This window comes from Perissodus microlepis, chromosome 11, assembly GCF_051167445.1.
Source record: "Perissodus microlepis isolate ML-2025 ecotype Zambia chromosome 11, ASM5116744v1, whole genome shotgun sequence".
Lineage (NCBI taxonomy): Eukaryota > Metazoa > Chordata > Actinopteri > Cichliformes > Cichlidae > Perissodus > Perissodus microlepis.
The window spans coordinates 15,307,937-15,327,233 of NC_140471.1; the positions used below are offsets into that span (position 1 = coordinate 15,307,937).

Below are 19,297 nucleotides of genomic sequence, written 5' to 3' on the forward strand. Positions count from 1 at the left end.
TCAGGCGGCCTAGTAACACTGGCATCAGCTGCTGCCACAAATTGCATTAGAGGACAGTGGGATGACAGCCAGGCCTTTACCATCCAACCAGCTGCAATTCAGAAAAGGCAAGGAGACAGCAGTGAGTAACATTAGAAAGAGCAGAGTGACTAATAGACTATAATTTTATTTTAACCCATTCGGAAAATATGGCTGATCCCAAATCCAGTGTCATGCTCTTGTCCTTACTCTTTGTAAATTAGGACCACCGGAGATGTTTATAGTACTATCAACAAATGAAAGATGATTCAAAGGTTCCTAGGAGTTAGTAGTAGGTACAATTGGATCTCTTGGTCAGCTGATGCCTCTCTGTGTTGGGCCTGTATGTTCTACCTGTGCCTGCATGGGTTGTTTTTTTTTTTTTCACACAGCACAAGATATGCTTTTCACGTTAATTGGTGATTCAATTGTATATGGGGATGGGAAAATCTGTGGTTCTACCTCATTGTGTTACCCCTAGTACAACTTCTCGAGGATAAGTATTAAACCATTTCTATCTGCAGGTTTCAGTACGTCATATTCTGGATGAGCTCCAAAAGCATGCTATTCATTTACAGAGATGCAAACCTATCCAGCAAAAATAGACCCAGCATGTAAAGATAGAGGAACCATGGCTTATGGAACCAGGACACACATGCACTAGCTTAAAATGGCAACTGAATGAGTGGTGAAGGGGTTTCCTGGGGGTAAAAAAAGCACACGAATCTAGCTAAGCCTCTGTGATGCTGCATATAGGTTGAGTTGTAGAGTGTGAATTTTCAATGCACCTTATATTCCACAAAGAAGTGTATCCATATCCGTGGGACAGTCTTGTAGATAATTGTTTACTGCATCTTACAAAACAGTCCATAGACTTTTTACACCATCATACTCCACTTTAAGGATTTGTTTAATTCCATGAATCTATCGTCCCACGAATCCTACTTGCTGGTATTTGCATTTTTAGGGCTGCACAGCCCACAGACATCATGCACTGGTCTGCTGGCTGACGTCGAGCAGAACTTTGAGCTAAACGATTAAGCCATACTCACAATGAAAGTGTGAACATATTGATGATCAGCAAACACAATCTTAGCACTTCCTTCTTCCTATAACATCAGTTATGCCAATGAGGAGAACGATACAACAGCAAAAGGTTGACCGCACCCAGGTGGGTATAAATCTACACCTGGAAAACCGTGTGCTGTATGTCAAAGGTATCAGTGATTACACAGGCAAATGATTCCTTGCATGGTTGCATATTAAAGATGCCACGAGGCAGCTTTCTATGTTAAGTAAACACCCGCAGTCATGGAAAAGCTTTTAGCATGAGCTATTGCAAAATGCATAGACCAAATATCCACATTAACATGTCTTTTTGATCCAGTGTAATGTGTAAATCATTATTGGGGGGGGAGACAAAGTGGGGTCAGTATGCAGAGAATATGGAGAGGGACGGGTATTTAGAACAGCGTGGCTATGTTCTGCAAAGATACAAATAAGCATGTGAGAAACAGACTTTAAAACTGCTGGGTACTGCTTTACAAACCTAATAATTTTCATAATTAAGCTCTGGGAGGTACAAACATACACACAACCTGTCCAACCATGCCGCATGGAGCCAATACAGACACGTAGCCTATTCTATTCATAGCAACTACAATACAGTACTTTCTAAAGCCTTGCAGGTTCTGCATAAAAAATGCTATTGTTATTTACACTTGCAAGATATCCATGTCTAAAAACAATATGAAAAAAATCAGAGATAGGAATGTGACAAAGTCAGAGAGTTTTGTGCCTTTATAAGGAGAGCAGGATCTGCAAGGAGCACAGACGCTGTTGAGGTAGGAACACAAAGGAACGTCTGGAACATAAACACCTGCCACAGAGCCAGCTTCTGCTTCCCATTACCTCCTGGTTCAGAAGCAGCATTACAAACACTCACTGAAACATACAGACCCATGCACAAATGAGGCAAATCTGGTCCAGCATCTGTGTTTCCGACATAGTTTTCTAAACTTAACTGCTAAAAAGTTCTTGCACGTCTCCTGTCCTGTGGCACGTTCACTACGCTTTGAAGACAAATTCTTATCAGTCTCCATTTCAGCAACAGCGTTGCCAAAACCCATAAAACGTTGAGACTTGATAACAGTAGAGCAGCAGTTTTGTGTCAAAAACCAACCTGTCTGAATTCCCAGCTAAACGCAACCAATTCCCACTGGAGAAGGCCAACGGGATGCCTTACTGCCAAAGTATTCGGTCATCGCCGAAGTATTCTGCACTCATTCCGTTTGTTTACAGTAATTACACAGACATTGAAAATCAATACAGTGAAGGTTCAAAGATGTTAACAATGCCAAGTTTGGCAGCATTATTTTAAAGATATGGAACGTGTACACAAAGAGACCCAGACAAAGAAAAACATGCTGATACACAGAAAAATGAGCAATGGTGATTCAGCACAAGCACGGCCGCCAGATTCTCACAACAAGAGAGAGGCAAAGGGGGAAAAAAAACTGGGGCAATATTTATAGAGTAGCTCTTGCTCTTCCTGATGATCCTTTGGAACAGTGGAGATGAAACACACAACAGGAAAAAACATTTAGTGCAAGGAAAAGCGAAAGAAGACTGACATATGAGGCGCAGACAAGAGTGGCAGCTAAGGAAAACTTTTAAAGTGAAAGCACCTGGAGGATGCTGCTGACTTCCTCTGATGTGGAGAAAGTGAAAGCAGTTGTGGAGATGTGTTGTTGTGACAGATGACTCTTGTATGGATGTTTTTTTTTTAAAATTTATCCTCCTCATCTTGATCTTTGTTTGATTAACCTTTGTGACGCATTACATTTCCAAATAAAGTAAACCATGTGAAATATTAGACAGAAGGCAAGCCATGCAGCACACTTAGGGGGAGATAATGGGATAAAATTAGATGAAAATGTGAGAAGAAAAGCAAGTTCTTCCTGTGGGGCGTTAATGAATTTCACTGTTGCTTAGCAGCACCTGTTAATGCCCTCTGTTGTGCTGGACGCAGGCTGCAATGGGCAAAGTGCTGAGACTTTAAAATAAAGTCTCATAATGACATCAAGGTCAGAGGTGAGCAGAGCGGGCTGTTTGTTAGCCACATGGAGTGAAGCACTCCTGTAAATCCACTGCACTCTTGCAACGCACACAAACACACAGCAGAGATAGTGTGGAAAAGTGACAGCCAACATGTGTGGCAATCAATAAAAAACACTCAGCAGTCAAGAGATGCAGCATGCAGAACTACCGCTCCAGAAACATGCACGGCAGCCGGCACATTTTAAAAGCACAGCAGACAGGCACATGCATCCACCTATGCTGAGTCAGACAAATGAATGGGACAGATACAAACACAAAGACACATGCTTGACGATCACTTAGAGATGTGCGTATGCTGTTATTCCTATAACACGAGCGCACTCTCCCACCTTTGTACTTCTCCCTGACGTTCTCATAAGCCTGGATGAAGTCCTGCTCCTCAGCGTTGGGAGGCAGATAGGCAGGTTCATACATGGCCATCCCAGCACTTCCTTCCTTCTCCTTCTTCTCCTCTTCTTTCCTTTTGGGTCAGCCCTCTGTGTGTTTGGATGTATGTGAGGCAGACCGGTGCTGTCCTCTGTCTGGTCTCTCAGCTGTGTGTGAACCCTCCACGGCTCGAAACTTCATTCCACGGCCCAGCGTCACCACACATACACACACCCCTTTGCCTCACTTCTCTTCCATACCCTCCCATAGCCTGGCTCAGAAATACTAATATAAATGTCAGGCTCCTCCTCTTAAAGACACACAGGCTGGAAGAAACAAGCACACACTCACAGAGAGCAGCAGGAACAGCAGCAAAGGGCTCTCTGGTTCAGATGAATTCAACTGTAACCACCTTGTTTATGTAACCTCATAAAATGCTAGAAAAATTCTGATATCATGAAATAGTAATTAATGAGGGCTCGACTGAAACTACACATAAATTTAGGCAACAGAAGCTCCCATAATCATCAGTGCTTGCAGAGTGGAAAAAAACAATATTGAATGGCAGCATGCTTTTAGGGAGATTAACTTGTTTTGTATCACAGTAACAATCATTAACCATACAGTAGTATTCAGCCAAGCAGATAACTTCTTTGTTAGTTCAGAATAGTAATCATAGGTTATAATCAGGTGAGAGAAGGAGGTTCTCATCTACTGTGAAATATTATAGTACTTGGGTTGGTCCAATGTGGTGAAGTTGTCCTGTACCTTTAGCAGAAAAACAGCCCCAAAGCATAATGTTTCCACCTCAGTGCTTCACTGTGGAGATGATGTTCTTTGGATCATACTCGGAATTTCATACTCGGCGCAGTGGTTCAGAGTTGATGCCAAAGAGCTCGATTTTGGTTTCACTTTTTCCTGGCCATCTCTGAATCATTTAAATCAGAATCCTTTTGTCGTCATTAAACATCAGATGTTCAACGCAATTGGAAGCAGCTCCTTGGCAGCAGCGTTTAGAATAAATAACAATGGAGAAACAATTTATCTAAATCTAAAAATACCAACTACACAAATGCACAAGGCTTACATAGATGTGCAAGGTTGCTCTGAAGGTTCTGATCCACCACCTTTCTCATGGTCATCCTCACCCCATGCATGGAGCTCTAGACCAAGGGCAACTGATTGGTCATTTTAGATATCGCCCACTAACCGAACAATCACACCAACATTAACACTATTAAAATTAAACTACTATAAAACTTTGAGACAGTTAATTTCTTTGTAAGTGACCGAACTTCAGCAAGAGCTCAAATATTTAATGTATTGTGAAACTGAAGTAAATGGTGTATGGTAAAGCAAATTTGTTCTGAACTGTGATTTTAACACTTTCCAGGTTGAAAGTTGCCTTGCTTTCCAGCCCATGCTTACAGTTTTTAGTATTTAGTACTTGCTTCTCATGTCCCATCAGAGAAGTTGGGGCGCAGCCACAGAGCTTTTGGGGGTGCTCTGTGGAGTGTGCCAGCACATGCTTTGGATTCTGTGGGTGGATCAGACCTTCTGTAGATCTTTGAACACATTAGGAATTCAGAAAATAGAGCTTTTTTTGTGCAACGTTTCGTTTCGTGTCTTTCAAAGTAACTTCCACATGAATGCCAGAACCCAAGGTTTGCACTCTAACAAGATGATCCATGTTATTCTCTTTACTAGTGTAGTTTTTTTTTTTTATTTATGCCATCTTTAGAATGAGAGCCACTGTTGTGTGGCATTGATGGCAAACCAAATATCAGAAGAATAAACATTATTTTCCACATTAGTTTTTTTTTTTTTTCAAAAATAACATCCATTAAAAAAGTTAAATTCCTCCAAATTTCTTTGAACGCAATCTGGCTGAATACTTCATGCTTCCTCATTAATTTAAAGAGGTTTCATATCTTGTTCTATAATACCATACCTTAATCAGATTTCTACATTCAATACATTTAGTCCACGTCTACAGGACATAATCTCATAACAAAGACATTGTCGATCCTCTATGTGCTGCGGAAACACACTCCAGCTGGTAGCTGCTGTGTTTCAGCTGGTCTCTCAGAAAGTTGACACCTGCAACATGATGAATAAATACATTCAGTTGCAGTAGCAGTGCAGATATGCCCTTGACATCCACTGGGAACATAAACAGTCAGAGCAACCACTTAATATTCAACAAATGCCAAGACCGGCCGAGCCGATGACAGTCTGGACAAAAACGGAGTTAAAAGAAAAAAACAAAACAAATTTCCTTCCTATGCCAAAGCTTCATTTGTTACTTACATATTTCTTGTGTCAAAGGATAATAAAAATTCACACCGTGATTTGATTAATAGCTAGGCAGGCTGTAGCATTAAAAATAACTGATAACACCGATGACAGCAAACTGATGTCAACTAGCAGAGACATACTATGCACAGAAAATGAAGTAAGTTGGTGGGATCTAACAATGCTGTCTTGTTGAGCCGTTTTATGATGGAGAGCCTCATAAAAATGGAGGAAAGTGAACACTGTATCACACTTGCACTGTTTCCATGTTGGATTTTGCGTAGGAGTCTCCTGTAGCACAATGGTAGGGATGTGATGTAGGAAAAAGGAAAATCCCTGCAGCTCAGCCTGACAGTCAGACGTTTCTTTGGCCAAGGCCACACTGACATCAGCCAGGACACTTTCCTGGGAGGAAACGCGATAAGTTCACTCCAAACTCTTTGCTCTTGCAGCTGGAGAATTGTGACAGTGTGTGTGTGTGTCTGTGTCCTTTTCACTAGATCCAAAAGGAAATTTCATTACGCTTAACTCTTGCACTGTAAGTCTTCTGTATCTTCTGTAGAACAAAGCTCACACACTGGCGTATTTTTCCCTATAGTCATATTTTCTATGATTAACATACAATGTATTATTTTATTATTATTGACAGTTTTTCACCATTAAAATATGAATTTTTAAATGTGTAAAAAAATTGAGCAGCTAGCAGTCAGGTCATATTACATAAATTATGTAATATCGCAGAATTTAACAAACACAAACATTTTTGCTTTATCTTGAGTGCAAATTCCACTGTGGTTACTGACTTCCCAGAAATCCAAGAAGAGAAAAATATGATAACTGCAATTACAAATACGCTCGACAAACACATACCAGCTAATATGTACTTGGCATAACCTCCTTTTAAAAAAGATTACGTATCCTAAAAAAACAGGGAGAGGTGCAACAGAAGGATGACATCAGCATATCCACTCTAAGATCCAACACAAAAAAATGAAAGGAAAGCGAGAGGAGACAGAAATGTTTTTACTATGACAGAAGTTAGTAGAATTTAATTTGGGGCTTTACAGTTGACATTAATATATGCATGTAATGAATGACTCAGTCAGACTTGTGATCATGTTAGATATTACTGTGACATTAGATTTGAGTGTTTGGAAGTGGGGAGTGAGTGTCAACTACACGACTGCCAAGGCTAAACCTTTAACACATCAGCTACTATTAACGATCAGTGACGCTGGCTCTCATGACCTCATTCTCACACACGCAGTGGTGACGCATAGAAGATAGTGTCTCACTCCGAACTTGCTGGATCATTCTAGCTCCCTGTCCACTCCCCAACAGTTGGACCACTTTATCTGGCTCCATGACATCTGTTTGTTTACTCAAGCTGCTACTTTTAAGAGCTGATAATCTGGTAATGTGAAGTTAAATAAAAGTTGAGGAAGGATATAGAAAAAGTATGTGAACGTGTGTGTGTGTGTGTATATGTGTGGTCATGGGCGCCGGTGTGTAGTTTGTTTTCCAGATCTCCTTCAGCAATACCCGACAGGTGCACACAGGGGCCTGTGTGTCCAGTGTCCATTCTTTCATTTACACACACAAGCTTTCCACATCAGGAAATCTGAAACTGCAGTTGGATGTTTCAGTGTATGAACAGCTTAACCTGCATGTGGACGTTTTTATAATGTATACAGTGAATGCACTTGCATTTCACTTGATACTCTGCTTATTACTCAGAGTACAGAGTCTTTTGTCCTGTCTCCGTTCCATTTAGCCCAACCGGTTGCGGCAGATGGCTTCCCCTCCCTTAACCTGGTCCGCTGGAGGTTTCTTCCTGTTAAAATAGAGTTTTTCCTTCCCACTGTCACCAAGTGCTTGCTCAAACGGGGTGGTCTGATTGTTTTGTTTTTCTCATTATTATTGTAAGGTCTTTACCTTACAATCTAAAGCACCTCAAGGGGGCAGTTGTTGTAATTTGGCGCTATATAAAATTAAATTAAATTGAATTAAGGGTCACAAGAAATAAACTGAGAATAAATGAAATAGAACAAATTAAAATTCATCAAAATAGTATTTTACAATTGAAAGGTAGATTACATTTTTAATATACAAAATGCCCCACTGAGACAATTTCTTGCAATCTTCAGTGGTTAAAGAAGCTCCACGGCTGTCCACTTAACAGCCTGTCACCGTGTGGGGTTTTTTGCAGTACGTTCCTTTTGTTTGATATTCTAATGGGGCCAACTCAGAGCGACAGCTTTAACATTAATAATGTTTTTCACACTGCTCGGTTCCCAGAATGAGACGGCAGTCACACAAATCACAGCACATCTTTTTTCAAGTGTCAAGGGGATTACCGAAGCACAGCTCACAGAAAAAGGAAAAAAAACCATGGGGGAAACAAATAACACCTGGACTGTGCACACATGCACAGGCAGGAGTTTAATGCTGACCCACAGCTAGACTGATCGGTCTGGCTGTGGAATATGACACAAAACCCAACAGTAGTGTGGCAGCTCCTATTAAGGGAGAATTTATGGTCCATTCTAACTAAGCCGGGGCTTATCCTCTGTTAGATTTTGATGAACGGAAATTGTTTTGTCTGTAGAGACAAAAGAGCAAAATCTCACAATGCTTTCTGCCTTCATTGTACTGTAATAGTAGCCTTTCAAAGTAATTACTTGTACACTTGGGTATATTTTATATATCTATATACTCTTATTATACAGTCTGTGAGGATGTGATCTTTAGTGTCTTTTAACTTTTGACTACTTTTGTCAGCTGATGATCACCAGGCTTGATGCTCTTCTCTGTCAGTTATCCAAGCCTTAAACAATTTGAGTATGGTGCAATCCGGGTGCAATGCTGCTGTTACTGTTGCCCAGTAAAACTATGGGTAACAGACAATCATAGAAACAGGCCTGGCTCCCTCTTCTGGATATCCACAACAGAAACACATGTAATGCGCAGCAGTGGATCAGACATGCTGCTGTTGACAGCCCTGACCTTTTCAGCCCACCATGCTTTTCCATCATGGCTCATTCACAGAATCTGAAACTGATGGTGAGGAGCAGCATTCCTTCCCTGATATGGCGTAGAATGAGGAAGACCACGAAGGTCAAATGTTTAAAAAGAAGAAAAGTGTTTTGTCCGGAAGGGTCTCGAAATGAGAATGAAAGCATACTGTGGTGAAAAAGGCAGAGTTCTGTAATACCAGACACATAATGAACGCACAATGTAGTTGATGCTATTTGAGACGGGTGTCGAATGAGAAACATTTTCCAGAAGCAGTGACGACTCTTTAGTACGAGCAGGCCACCAGCTAGTTAACAAGTGCCACCTGCTGGGGAAATGGGTTATAGCTGTCTGAAGGGAAGCCAATAGCTGTGTTCACACATGAGCAGGGAGCTACAGATGTAAGAACAGAGGACATTTAAGAAGCTATTGCAATCACAAGCAATTATAAAATCTGAGGAATACAATTAGGCACACAAAAGAGGCAGGCCAGCTCAGAGAGCCTTTCATAACTGAATCAGCTCAACAGTATAAAAATCCAAAGCTCATTATAATAAAATGTCAATGCATTCAGCTCGTATAAAATCTGCTTCAGGGCAAGAGTCTGAGTATGTGTCTGGAGTAACTGTCAGCAGTACAAAAACAGCATTTGTTTGGAAGATGAGTCATACTTTTAAAGGCTCTTCTCTCACTTAATAAACAACATCAGGGGCTTAAAGATGACGTCAAAAGTGCCAAAAACTGAAGTTATTTGAATTGCGACTACACATTTGTTACAAAAGCGACAAATCTCTAAAATACCAAACATTACATCAGACATACACATGTTTACAGCATAGTACAAATACAGTTGGCCGTTACAGTTAACTTCTCTTTTGGTAAATGGTAAATGATGAATGCTAACCCTTTTAAAATGTATTAAGTTGTGTTTAATTAAGTGGCTCCAGGTGGGTCCCAGTGCTCAATTGTATTAAAGACCTCAAATTTGCTGGCTATTCAGTCTTTCTGGTAGAAAACATTTTGGCCAACCAAAATTAGTAAACATTTTAACATCATAGTGAATTTCAGATGAACCTTGCTAATTTAAGTAGCTAGCAGGCAAAAGCAGTATGTGGCAAATCTCCAGCTGTACGTTCTCATCCAAATATTTTCGAAAACTTTACATCACAACAACATACAGTGCATACACAACATAACAGTAGCTTCCACAAATTAATGGTGTAGTGTACAGTAACAGTATGTACCAATAAACTGAAGGAAATGGGATGTGGATGACTCAGATGATTTTCCTGTAACGTAGGAGCTCGGAATTAGAATAGATATTTATGCTTGTGTTCACATGCACTGATCATTTCCACAGAAAATCGCTATATTAAACTGTAATGCGTGTGTGTGCATGAGAAAGAGATAGCAAGAGGATGTGAGTGGAAGAGAGATGGAGTCTGAGCCTAGCATCGTCTAAGCATCAGATCATAGCCACTCCAGAATAAATTATTGAAGAGTACTCTGCAGGGATGTTTGCCGTTTAAATACAGCTAGGGCTCTAAAAGCCAACAGCAAAACACACACACACACAATTCATGTGCAGTTCAGTTAGCAAAAACAAACTTGATCTGCTTAAAATAATACAATTAATTATAAAGGCTAATGAGATTTTAAATTTTTCACAATAGCCATTAATTTTTAATTACAAGAACAAGAAAATATTTAATACCATTTTCAATATTATAGTTTGGAAATGACAGAATGACAGAAAAATCACAAAATTAAGATACATAAATGCACAAATGTTTTTAATAAAGATTAGATCAACCATCTAAACGCCATCCAAATGTATTTATTTCCTCTGCTTCTGGTGACTTGGCACCATATTTTTGCTTTCCATAAGGTACAGAAGGCTGTTTCTCTTAAACACAAAAAATGTGCTTCCTGTTAAATGAACACTTCCTATTTAGAAGATAATGTTGATAATGAAAATGCTGATAATGTTTGCTTCTTAGCTCCCACATTAACATTATAGTATTAGCCTTACATTAATAATAAGTTAGCATATGGCCAGTGTGAGTAACTGCTAATAGTAAATGGCTAATGTTAATGCATCCGCTGGACACATGTTTATTACCGGTTTAACACTTTAAAGTTAAATGTGAGTATTAGTGACATCAAAATTCATCACAAAGACCGTGTTGTCAGTCTTTAAAATGCTTTGCTAAGTTTTTTATGCTACTAATTAATGTGTTCAGCTGCTAGTGACTTGGGGGGGGGGGCTGTGTGCACGCATGTTCATGTTTCCAGCGGTGCCATGAGAAGTTGTCTGTCAGCTGGAGAAGGTGAATATGGCACTGTTTGTATCAATACTACTGCAAATGAGTACCTAACCCAATAGCAATTTTTAGTATTGATCAGTATCTGAGTATCATGTCTTCTGGAGTCAAATGTGAGGGCAGAATTCTTTGAAAACTCTCTTTTCCATATGGCTATATAATCATTCTATTGGACCTGATCAGTGAAGAGTGCTCATCTTCCAACAAGAACTGTGCATAGTCTATTCTAATCCCCCTTCCAGGACAGGCCTGTACATCTGCATACAGTCAGGAAATCTGTAGCAGAACCTCGTCATTCATCAGAGCTTACTACAAAAGCTCAGCCTCACCCACGGGTGCTGATATTGCCTGACATGGCCTTCTGTTTGCTGGAAAAAGAGATGTACAGGATGTGGATGTAGGCCTTTTGTAGACCTGCATGCACATCCTGACTTATCCAAACTTCCTCCTAGACAGGAGCACAATTTTCCAAAACTCGATCACAGACGTATTGTATTCAATCAAAGACTTGTGCTAAACTGGCACACTGAAAATTTGTATATTCTGTGCTACATTAAACCGTTGTTTTATCCTTGTTGTGCTGTCTGCTTTGGTGATTGAGGATGAGCATTCCCTGCCCTTTTTTCAAAAGGGCAGGGAATGCCCCTTTAATAAAAGCGAGACGCTGTTATAGAAGTGTTTATAATTACTAAGAAATTATAATGACCTGACAACTCTTTCTTTCCTTTATATCATATTCCGTTTCAATCAGTTTTATGTGACTTTTAAAATCTGTGTTACACTTGGACCAGTGATGATACTGCTAACCCACAGTATAAATAATGTGTTTCCACAATCCCTACAAATGACTTGAACATGATCCTAGCCCATTGATAGGGGAAAAAAAAAAAACACCTCAACCTTTGAAAAAGGCTAGCTCTCACCATCATCATCATCACCTTAAATCCTCACTGTGTAATGTGTAACCTGTCCAGCTGAGAAAATCCATTATTAGTTTGCAGGGGGGGCAGGGACTTGTATATGTAATGCATGTGCAAAATAGCACTTCTTGGTTTCCTTTTTAACCTTACAGTATTTCTTAAAAGATTAATGGTTTCACTGTCCTGGCATCTAAAGCTGCTGTTGGCAGTCTGAAAACATAGTAGGAGTGAAACAAGAGGTGTGTTACATCCTGCCCATATAGCAATGACTGAAGCTCAAGGAAGGCGCTTGTATGTGCCTGTTTTTCACTGACATTTTATAAAGTACAGTTATTTCTCGTTGCCATGTGTACATTTACTAACACTAATTCATTACTTAAGGAATCCAGCAGTCAGTATCTCAGGCCACAATATAGGTGGCACTTTATGCAGAGCGCTGAAGATGACAAACTGTCTACACTTTGTCATCTTCCATGCTCTGCCCAGAGTGCAAACAAGAATATTCCCACAGAGGACAATGGCTCTGACATAATTAACGCAGGCTTTCTGTACTGCTTTTCATAAATAGAAGAGTCAACATGATGAATAATGTTCTTTCTTTGCTGGTTCTAAGGTTTGACATTTAAAAAGGATAGGCGGCCTGGCATCCAACTACATCCACTGGTACACACATGGAAGAAGTCACATGCTCCACTAATTTTTATTCATTACTGCACATCTGTTCCCAGTCATAATGATCTGTTGTTGCATATGATTTGTGTATTTGTGTTCACTACACTGAATGCCTGTTGTATTGATTTCTTGGTATATTGTTATGTGTTACAGCCTCTGCTACCTCTTGGCCAGGTTTCACTTGAAAAGAGATTTTAATCTCAATGAGGCTTTTACCTGGATAAATAAATAAATACATAGACAAATAATAGTAATAATAACATTATTAATGCGACTGCAGCTTTGTATTGAGTTCTTAAGGCATTTAAAACTGAATTGAAACACTAGACCATTATTATTTAATAGCTCCATATTGAAAATAAAATATTTCATGTGGAGTTCAGTTTTAATGACCTCTGACATCCAACTTGGCGTTGTTAGCTAACAGCAGGCTAACTTTTCAGTGCCAACATATAGCAGAATGGACAGTCAGAAAGACTATAAGCAACACATAGCTGTTTTGGAGCTCTGAGTGCTAGTCGCTCTTCACTTGCTCTAAATCACATGACATACAGGTATAAGAATAAAAGCTTATGGGGAAAACAGGTGGAGTGCAAAGAAAACTAGCACTAGCATATTCATATTGGTTAGCTTAACTTAACTACTACAAGGCTTCATTAGCTAGCCTTTTCAGTTTTCCATGTCAATATGTCTGTAACAACTGAAATATAAGATTTAAGTTTGGTTTAAATGTCTGCTTTAAATAAGTAAGCACTCTTTCACGTGCATAGATATAAGTCTATTTAGTCCCCCTACCTGCAATGCGAATTACAGCCCTGTCAGCTGGATCCAGGACCTCCGCTGTGGCGGATTTGGAGCGTTTGACTCTCTGGTGTTTAGACAAGTTCCAGGGCAGGGTGTCTCCAAGAAAGGGGACGCCGCTCTTCTCTTCATAGCTTTCCTCCAGTGGGGTTCGATCCCTACATCTGTCTTTATGGGTCGCCATCACCCACTTAAGAAAGAGATGGATAGGCTTAGTTAGGGACTGATTGCATGAAGGTGCACACATAATCAGAATAAATGTTTTGCTACGTTTACACTTAAATATTAGCACACCACCAGTGGTCAGCTATTTTCTTCTCTGTGCTGACCGACCTCGGCATAGTAATATTTAACTGCCACCCAAATGTATAACAAGATTAAACTCAGGTCGCCTAATGTTCGAGTGCTATAAAAATGCAAACTGCACGGCCAGACACACCATGTACTTTGTGGAATATTATCAGTGTATAGAGATGGGAGAGGCTGCATGACCACGATAACGGTACCACATGGAGCTTCACCTGTTGGTGCAAGAAGCAGGTGTAAGAAATGGCAGCAACAGACACTTGGAAAGGTTGCACGACTGTCCTTCACTAGAAATGCTTAAAAAGGTACAACTGCTTAATGCAGCTGAGCATCCTTGCTCCTTGTTTTCATACTTCCTCTGTGTGCCCAGGTTAACGGTTACTGTTAAATATTTAGCCTATACGCACAAGGCAGCATCAGTTACAGTTAGTTCTAACGTTTTACATATCAGGACATAATAAAAAATTATCTAGCCCTTTCCAGGTTTTAAAATAAAGTACATACAACCTCAGATGAACAATGGCACATGACATATTACACTATTTCATTATTATTATTTTTTTAAACTAAGCCAAAATCCAGGAGCAGTGTGTGAAAAACTGTAGCCTGTACAACCACCTATAGCAGTTATAACTTGAGGCAATTGTTTTCTGTATGACTATATCTGTTTTCTACATTGTTGTTGAGTGGTTTTTGCCCACTCTTCTTTACAACCTTGCTTAATTTCACTGAGATTTGTAGGCATTTGTTTATATGCACAGCTCTCTTAAGATCCCACTACAGTGTTTCCATGAGGTTGAGCTTTGGACTTTGACTGGGCCATTGCAACACTGTTATTCTTTTCATTTTCAGCTATTCTGTTGTAGATTCGCTGCTATGCTCATCATTGTTTTGTTAAATGACTCAGTTTCAGCTGAGCCTTTGCTGTTAAACAGATGGCCTCACATTTGACTCTAGAATACTTTGGTATACAGAGGGGTTCATGGCCAACTCAATGCCCAGGTCCTGTGGCTGCAAAACAAGTCCAAATCATCACCACTCCGCCACTGTGCTTGGCAGTTGGTATGCAGTAAATGGGCACATAAGCTTTGCTTGGTTATGACCAAACGTGGCACTGTACATTTAAGGCTAAACGTCTCCACTTTGATCTGTTCAAAGGACGTAGTTCCGCAGGTCTTGTGGTTTATTCAGATGCAACTTTACAAACCTAGCTGTGCTAGAACAAAGAGGCAAATAACCCATACTTGTTCAGTCTTTTTATAATCATACTATGAACTTTAACATGCTAAGTGAGGTTTGTAGCTCTTGAGGGGTTTTTTTGCTGTTTCTCTGAGCATTGCACAGTCTGACCTTGGGTTGAATTTGCTGGGACATCCATTCCTGATTAGACTGTCTTGAATCTATTCATCTTCCACTTGTAAATACTCTTTCTCAGCACTGAATTACCTTATTGATAGGAAACAACAATTGCTTCTCCAATTCCATTGCTGATGTCTTTCCTCCTTGGCGCTGTTTTTATACATACCTGAATGCTCAAAAGGCCTCCTGCTCTAATAGAGGTCACCACACTTCCTGATCGCATCTGATTATCAGCACCAGGCTGCTGTTTGCCCTCTTAACTCTGGAAGCAGCAAGAGTGTATTTCATTTTGCGCAAACTCCTATGTTTTGGATTCATTTTTTGTTAAATTAATAATGATATGGCATGACGTTGTTTATCTGAGGTTGTATTTACCTACGTTTAGGAGCTGTTAATGAGAAGATTGTTTTAGTATGTCCAAAAATGTAAAACATTAGAGCAAAAAGATAGTGACAGTGACAAAGCTGATTAGAAAACATTTACATTATAACTGTCACTTCTATTGTACTTTTCCTACATTAAATGGTGTTAAATGCCGTGGGAAGACAAATGGTAGAAGAAAGGATTTGGTTTCCTAAAACTTACAGACTGGGGAGCTTAAATATGGACATAAAACTAAATAAACAGCTATTAGGTCAATGACCAACATCATATTACTGAAAAGGTATGAAGCTCACATGGTAGTATACACATATTGGTAACGATTACTGATTTAACAAAAGCACAAGCTCAGTCAACACATAGCAGTTAACTGACTCATCAGAACTCATAAACTCTGTCTGTAAGGATGCCAAATAAAACAACGAATGGTGTCACTTCAGTTGACACAATGGTGTCACTTCAGGTGACACCATTCGCGACTGAAGAAAATAGCTGAAAAAATACCTGTGTGTGAGTGTGTGTGTGATGACACACCCGCTGTGAGAGATAACTCTGGTCAATAATCCAAAGCTCAGCAGTGATGAAATGGTGTCACATGCCTCTAGTAGTCACAGCTGACCTGAGAGCAGAGCTCAGTCCCCTGTGAAGTTATCATGCTGCACATGTAAATTCCTGTCAAGCTATCCAGCCTTTGGATACTGATGCCATGACAACACAGGCTACTGTAACCAGGTTAATAAATGGGCTGCCAAGTTATAGCATCGAAGCTGGTTTAATTAATCTGTTTGTTTCCATGTCGACACAGCAAATATTGTCTCTGCAGTAGAGGTTTACCTTTTTTTTCCTGCAGATTTACTCAAGGTAAGAATTGGCAAACACTTTAAAGCAGGAATATACTCCCTCAGCGATTTCATTTTAGAAATGTTTGTTTTTGGACTGTTTCAGTGTTTACCTGTGGTAAAAAAAAATGTTTCCACACTAGAGAAAGAAAGTCTCACTTCAGCTTGCCTCCATTACAGAACACACACATACACACACACAGTTTCCTGTGGTGCTGGATTACAGTATAAGTCAGGCTACCATATACCACCGATACATTTTCCATCTCACAATACTGAAATGTGGCACGCTGTCCTCTAGCTCAGGATTGTAATGATGTACGGTTTTGCTGAGTACCTTAAGCAACGCAGAATTTCTCCACAAGGTGGACGCACCTGCAACAACCTAAGCCCAAAATCTCTCTGCAAAACTCACTGAGTCAAGTTATTGCTACACTCCTGTGCTGTCACCCAAACCTACCAGTTTCTTCCAACCCAACCCACGCACAGGACCGGACACCGGCATTGTCTTACCTTACTGCTGAGCTGGATCAGTGCGTAAACGCCTGTTAAACAGCCATGAGTGCCAGTGCTTCACTATGCGCCCTGCAGGATGTCGCCAACCAAAACAAATAAAGTCGCCGACAGCCACGATAGCCACTCCTTTTACAGGAGGCAGGGCTGCTGCTGGAGGAGGCTGAAGAGACAACCCGCCGTGCAGAATCCGCATCATCTGTGATATTTCTCCCGCCCCGCTCGCTCTCTTTCATCCATCCTCCACTGCATGGCGACACCACTGAATTCAAAGGTCGGTAATCCTTCGCGCAGTCGTTAACTCACACCCCCTCCAAAAAAAAAAAAACAACAACAACTCTAAAGTGCAGCTTCCGATCTTAATTACTCCGAGAGAAACTGAACAGTCCTTCTCTAGACGCTCAGTCCGCACGTCGGGGCTGATGTTGGGTTTGTGCTCCGATCCAAAGCAATTAACAGCGTTCCTCCACCAGCAGGGTCTGGTGCTGCGGTGAAACGCTGCATGACTCACTGTTCGATTAGTTTGCCTGCTTGTCCCGGACTGAATAGTGTCTGCAGGCTACTGCAAAGGAGAGAGTGTAAGAAACTGTGATGACACAGCCGCTGTCTGCGAGGGTTTAGACTGTAATGATTAACTAGAAGAAAACCAGTTAACTGGTTTGATTTTACACAGTAAGTATCACAAGCTCCTATTTTACTGCACTGAAACATACATGTCGCTGTAGTCTATTAAGATGAGTTTTGGAGCATTCAAATAATACACTGTTACGTAATGCTAGGGTCATTATACAGTAAACAAATACAGAAACAAAACATGTGAGTCTCTTAAGGAATAGATCCATAATGACTTCGCTTGGCACTCCCTTTCTGCATTTTTATGTACTATGATTTTAAGAGCCCATCCTTCCCAAAACAGTAAAGTGTTGAAGGTTAAGTCAGAGGTTCCCAAAGTGTGGGGCAGAGCCATTGCATTGGGAAGCGCGGTATGAAAAGAAAAAAAAAAGAATGCTTGGACACTGCTAGCATAATGGACAGGTTTTTGACGGGGCTCCCACACAAACGCAAAGCAGGAGATGAAGCATCGCCAAATATTTTTCCAAACCAACTTCCTTCCAAGCCAAAGACTAGATAATATGGTGAAGTATATCTGCCCTTTGGCTTCACCTGCACAAGTGCCAAGGTAGGTCTCACCTGCAGAATTGGTTTTCCCTGTGTCGGGAGCACGCGCTGGGCTCTTCAAATCACGGACAAACAGTATCCCACATTCTTGATTTTTAGTTCACAAACACTTCTTGTAATAACTAACTACTGCTGACATTTTGGAGATGTTAGCTCTTTATACAGTAAAGTTACAGTGGGATACAAATAATATCAGGCTGATCCTGCCACTATTTCTTTCCCCGGTTCAAACCAGGGACAAACATTGTCCCACAGTTGTTTATGTTTTTAAACCCATTTTGCACAGAGAGGCAGTTTTTGAAAAATGTGTTGATAGCAATGTTGAATATTATTACACAGGAAAAAAACAACTACATGTAAAATAATCACACCATGACGCCTCTGCCTTTCTAAATGGAGGGACTGCATGTGTATATGTAAGCGTGTAAAACGCTAAAAGTTTGCATCTGTCTTGTGTGAATTTTGTATGAAAAGCATACAAGAGTGAAAACAGATATAAGATCCCTTGAAAAATTATATAAATGAAACTTGTATGTTTTGGATACTTACTAAAACAATATATGAAAGTAATGAGAAAGTGGCCACTTTCATGAGTAAATCATATAAGCCTTATATGATTCACTATATGAAGTAGGCCACATCTTATGCAAGTCTTTTATAAGTTTTTACTATTTCTTTTTCATTTGGGCTAAAGGTACAAACGCATAGAAACAGCTGCGTTTTCAAAAATACCCGTGTAGGTGTGGACGTAGCGTAAAAGACTTAGTAGTTACTACCTGTAATTATTGTTTAATTGTTTACTAAATGTTTGAGTTGTGAAATAAACCACAATGGAGTTTGAAAAAAAATATGGGCGCATGTGCCTTAGAATATGGGGACTCTTTATGTGTGCGCACGCGCGCGCGCGCGTGTGTGTGTGTGTGTGTGTGTGTGTGTGCTCTATCTAGCTTTAAATCTGCATTGTGTTGAGTCACTGTATGTTTGGAAGGTTAACTTAGTGCAAATTAGCATTGAGTAGCTGGATTTCAGTGGAAGCGTAGCACACATGTAAGCCTAATTTCAGCGAAGTCTGAGAAAGATAAGGCTCCATAAAACACCAAGGTCACCACTTGACTCTGCACCACCATCTGCTCAGCTGTGATGCTACTTTGCGCCTGATATGCTAAAACGGATCACGGCTATGAAAGGT

General features: G+C 40.2%; 1 protein-coding gene across 2 annotated transcripts in view; it reads right to left on the reverse strand.

The window, feature by feature from the left end:
* plecb (plectin b) overlaps positions 1-17,455 on the reverse strand; it is a 124,069-nt gene extending 106,614 nt beyond the window's left edge. The window contains exons 1-2 of one of the 2 annotated variants that reach the window (XM_084945105.1): positions 16,930-17,455; positions 13,526-13,721 (exon numbers count right to left, since the gene is read on the reverse strand). In XM_084945105.1, the coding sequence (XP_084801231.1) occupies positions 13,526-13,715 (190 nt within the window). In that variant the 5' untranslated portion in view covers positions 13,716-13,721; positions 16,930-17,455. Of the gene's footprint in view, positions 1-3,467; positions 3,757-13,525; positions 13,722-16,929 lie in introns of those variants that run through there. The other variant, XM_084945109.1, reaches the window with a different exon arrangement.
* Between the last annotated feature and the right edge of the window lie 1,842 nt (positions 17,456-19,297).